The sequence below is a fragment of the Pseudomyrmex gracilis genome, unplaced genomic scaffold (genome assembly GCF_002006095.1).
Source record: "Pseudomyrmex gracilis isolate BER0280 unplaced genomic scaffold, ASM200609v1 scaffold_368, whole genome shotgun sequence".
Taxonomy (NCBI): Eukaryota; Metazoa; Arthropoda; class Insecta; order Hymenoptera; family Formicidae; genus Pseudomyrmex; species Pseudomyrmex gracilis.
The window spans coordinates 17772-23144 of record NW_018020952.1 but is presented as its reverse complement, the minus strand read 5'-3'; the positions used below and the strand labels follow the sequence as shown (position 1 = coordinate 23144).

The following is a 5373-nucleotide window of genomic DNA, read 5'->3' as shown; positions in this document are numbered from 1 at the left end:
ATGCAATATAAAGACTGCAATATGAATATGCTCAACGATCTCTCAAGTCACGTTGCACTGCAACATGACTTGAAATATTCAAAGAATAAAAGCATCTTTATTTGAAAAATTACTATCTTTATCGTAATATATAATAAAAAATAGTTCCTTATATATAAAAGATGCTAAAATTAAATTTTAGAAACAACTTATTTCAAAAATGTATTAATGTGCGATTACATAGAGGTGTTCTTACGATAAAATTTTGTACACATGTATAAATAACTACATAAATGTAGAAATTTTCAGTGGCGCCCTCAAACCGATTCTAAAGAGTGAAACACTTATCATGTATAACACGGTTTTGCGTTTTTTTCTCGATGTATCTCGAAAACTATTAAAGATATCAAAAAATTTTTTATATAAAAGTTTTATGNGAAAAACATCTCTATTTACCTACATTAATAGAATTGTTAAAAAAAATGTTTTTTATAATTTTGTTACACAATTTTTTTTAAAACTTATTTTTTTTAAACTCTATTAACATAAATAAATAGAGGGCTTTTTTCTATAAAATTTTTGTATAAACCATTTTTTAATATCTCTAATCATTTTCGAGAAAAATTGAGAAAAATGAAAAACCGCTCTACATATGAGGGGTGATTTTATCCCTTAAAACCGTTTTTTAGCAGCAACGGAAAATGTCAATACTCATCTATTGACCTCCCTTACATGTGTGCAAAGTTTCATCAAAATCAGAATTTTCGGGTTTGAGAGGTTCCCTTGTTAGTGTTGGACAGAGTTACTATAGCAAGCAGATTAGAAGTAAAAATAGACATTTTATATGCACAATCTCTTATATAAGATATAACCAATTAACCAGACACAATAAAAAGCTTGTTACACCAGCCTCATACGTGCATTATGTAGCACTTCCAATAAACTCCAGTTCTTACATAACTATAGTATAGGTTTTTACAACAAAAAGTTGTTATGCATTTCCACAGTATATATCCTCCAATATGCAAATTGTGAAAATATTGCACAAATGTGACATCATGAGTGACGACGATTTTTTGCATTTTTTCATATGCAATCATATTTCTACACATTTGAAACATCACACATAGCTGAATTTCTTTTCTCAATTATTGGACAATTTCTTTGTGAAATTAATTTTGCAAATATACTGCTAAGATGATTCGCCATATTCGTTATTCTTTTGCCGAAATGGTGGAAAGTAATTTTGCAAACAACTACAAATATTTCAGAAAAGATCAATGTTTTTGCATCTATTTCCTAAAATATGTCTGTATAATTGCAAATTAGAATTTTAGTGCAAGATTTTGTCACATAATTTTGAAAATGGTTTTCTATCAGAGTATATGCATATCGACTGGATTTACGGTAGAAACGTTATAGACAGTCTCCTATGACATAACTTCCAAGTACAAAATTCAGAACTCCCGCTTCCACTGCAATGCTCTCTCCAGTCCTCCATGACTCTAAAATAAAAAACAAGCATGCGTCTATTATAATCACTCAAAAAAAACATGAGAAATGTTCAAAATAATTGCATCAAGAAATGATATCAAGATACCTACAAACAAACAAGTAAACATTTTTATAAATATATCAAAACAATTTAAGAATAAAAAAATTAATGAAATTCAAATGTATTCAAACACCAGTAAACATATCTATTATATAAGTGCGTAGATTCCGCTTGACTTTTTATATCGCCGTCTACCAGATAATGACTAACAGAGAAGAAAAGAGATGAATACAAAAGTCAAAGAGTATCTGCATTAGAACCGCAGTTTGTGACAGTTCTTCCACTTGATCAAGTGTGTTCAGATAATATATAAAAGCATGTGTGATATGTCTTTATTTACACAACTGAGAAAAATAGTTCAAAAATTGTCTTAAAAAATCAGAGAAAAATTTATTCTTCCATCGATTATTATTAATTTGCGCGAAATTAACCACGGCAATCGTCTAACGCAAACGCACGAGGACCTTGATACACATCCGCTGTGACTGTGCCACGATATAACATTTCTCTTCCATTGTGCAATAAAATCATAGTCTAAACAAAACGGTCTTATTGGACGTCATTGCATAGTTATAATTTAATATTTTTCTGACCTTTAAGAGTTTTGAAACACATATAAAACATACGTATCCACCCAGCAAACACAAAGTAACAGTAACGTAACATTAATATTATAATTTCCCACTCAACGATGTAACTGTAATGCAACATGCCTTGTACGTAACAGTTAAATTGTTGAGTGGAAAATTATAACATTAATGTTACGTAACTGTTTTTTTGTGTTTGCATTGTGTCGGATCTAAAAAGATCCAAGTTCAGAGTCAGTCGTTATCATAACATAACTGAAAACGAGTTATTATTGTTCGCGCGTGAAATACACAGAACTAGTATATTGTGAAGAAACTTGAATCTATTTGATACATTTTAGACATCAACGTGAATCATGATTATAACAATATTGTTGGTGTTGATTTTATATGTAATATTGTATGATTATTATGTGCATCATAAACGAAGTGGGCGACTTATTCGCCTTATACCAGGTCCACCAAGTGTTCCGATTTTCGGTTCGGCACTTTTATTTCAATGTTCACCACGCAAGTATTATACTTCTTTTTACATATTACGTTAAAAAGAATAATAAAACTATCGAAACCTTTTAGATGTTGTGCACACTTTTATTTTGAATATTATCTATATTTAGTACATTTTTTAGGAAATATATGGATACTTTTGCGTTCTTTTGTCGACACCAATCCCGTTCTAAAACTCTGGATAGGTCCTGAATGTACTATATTCATTCGTCATCCAGATGATTTGGAGGTGTAATAAAATATAAAAATAGTGTATACTTCTTTGCAAGTGTACACTGACACGTAGTTTCGCGACTTAAAAATTACTGTTGTCATCTATAATTTAAGAAAAGCAAAACTTCAAAATTTAAAAAGATACATACATGAGATAATTTAAAAATTAGTTGTACTAAAATTAGATTAGAAAAACTTAATATTTTCACTATCTTTCTCTTGCAATTTCAGAAAGTTTTAAGCACTACGAAACATAATGAAAAAAGTAGAGTGTACATCCCGTTCGGTCCATGGCTTAACGATGGCCTTCTTACAAGCAAAGGTATAACGACAATAGTTTTTAATACCTTTAGTATATTTAATAACATATTTAATAACATCAGTATATTATAATTTATTATTTAGAAAAACTGAATTAAAGCAAAAATTTACAACTATACTTGTACTATAAATAGTGTAAGGAAAACATGTACATAACAAAATGGTCTGAACTTTTTTATCGGTACAGTTACATCAATAAAATATAAGAGCAAATATGTAATAGTCAAATAATGCATGACGCATTAGGAAATATACATATCTAAATATGTGCGATGTATAAAACATGTATCTTACACTATCACTCAATTAATTATAAGAATTATATCGCGTTACGCTTACTACATAGTATATATTAATGATTATAATATGTACAAGTTAGAATGTTTTATCTTTTTTTTTTGCTATAATAATTTGCACAAAACATAGCTTTTAATCTGATATACAGAATGTCCGACAATTACTTTAAAATTTCTTGTAGGCAGATAGAAGGAGTAAAACTGAGTCGAAAAGTCCTGAAACATTTGTTCCTATTACATATAATAAAAGAATAATTATTGAATAAATCAAGCCAGTCAGCGCCGACCTTTAGCCGAGCGCACGTCAGTGAGCTGCGCGGAGCACTCACTGACGCACACTAGAAAGGTAGTTTACTGACGTGCGTTCGGCTACAGGTCAGCGCTGATTCACTTGATTTATTCAATAATTAAAATACTCCTTTATTATATGTAATAGAAAAAGATGGTTCAGGATTTTTCGACTCAATTTTACTCCTTCTTTCCCGCTTACCAGAGATTGTAAGGTAATTTCGGACACCTTATATATATATACAGTGTGTTCCATAATTGCCGTCTAACCGCTTATAGATAAATTAAAGGGGTTATTCTAAGACGAAAAGTTCTATACCACTTTGCAAGATTTGTAATAATTAACGAAATATTAATTAATAAAGATCCGCTAATCAGTGTGCATCCAGCGTAAAGACAGCCCAGTCTGTCGTGCCGTAGCGACGGAATGAGAGGAGATAATAGAACATGTGCATACATAGGTAGCATATAGGTTGCCGTCGAGCAGCGCACTATTTGCGCTATTGTATTTCGTCGGTACAGCTCGACAGACTGTAAGGACACTGGGCTGTCCTTACGCTGGATGCACTCTAAGTAGCGGATCTTTATTAATTAATATTGCGTTAATTACTGCGAATCTTGCAAAGTGGTATAAAACTTTTCGTCTTAGAATAACCCCTTCTATCTACCATCGAGCGTTAGACGGCAATTATGGAACAACCTGTATATACAGAGTGTCCCAGAATTGGTGTGATGTCTCTCGTAAACAGATAGAAGGAATAAAACTGAGTCGAAAAGTCCTATATCATTTTGCTAGATTCGCAATAGTTACCGAGATCTTAATTAACAAAAATCAATGAATAAGCATGCATCGGGCGTGTAAAACAGCCCGGCGCGCTTCGCGCGCTTACGATGTTAGCGACATATGAGAGGAGCTAACATAACAGCATATACTATAACATATACATAGTAAAATGTAATCGTGTGAAGCGCGCTGGGTTGTCCTACGCGCGTAAGACAGACCGATGTACGCTTATTCGCGGACCTTTGTTAATTAAAATTTCGGTAACTATTGCGAATCTAGCAAAATGATATAGAACTTATCGACTCAGTTTTACTCCTTCTATCTGCCTACGAGAGATGTTAAAGTAATTGTCGGACACCTTGTATATTTATATTGACACATAAATTATATATATATATATATATATATATATATTTACACATATATACTAAGAGTATGTATATATATCCTACTTTCGTTTTTTTCAGGAAACAAATGGCACACTCGACGAAAACTACTCACGTCTGCATTTCATTTTAATATACTACGGCACTTTGTTGATGTTTTGATTAAAGAGGGAAACCATATGACAAAATCTCTGAAAGAAAGTGAAGAAACAGTTATTATACAAGATTTAGTTTTATTTGTTAGCGAGCATACACTAAACGCAATATGCGGTAATATATGATATTTTCTGTCGTATTTATGCATGTAGGAATATACAGGTTTGCAAACGATCAAAATCTAAACAGAAGTTATTGTCCCAAGTAATATATCAGTAATATTTTATATTATAGTATACATGATAATATATATATATATATATATGTATATCTTCGGCTTAATAATTCGTTGTCAGACAAC

The 5373-nt window shown here is 31.3% G+C and overlaps 1 protein-coding gene across 1 annotated transcript; it reads left to right on the top strand.

The window, feature by feature from the left end:
- Positions 1-1800: 1800 nt before the first annotated feature.
- LOC109860331 (cytochrome P450 4d1-like) lies at positions 1801-5291 on the top strand. The gene is made up of 4 exons (XM_020439340.1): positions 1801-2631; positions 2751-2857; positions 3073-3163; positions 4998-5291. Exons 1-4 carry the CDS (start codon positions 2478-2480, stop codon positions 5195-5197), a joined length of 552 nt encoding a protein of 183 aa, XP_020294929.1. The 5' UTR covers positions 1801-2477; the 3' UTR covers positions 5198-5291.
- The last annotated feature ends 82 nt before the right edge of the window (positions 5292-5373 follow it).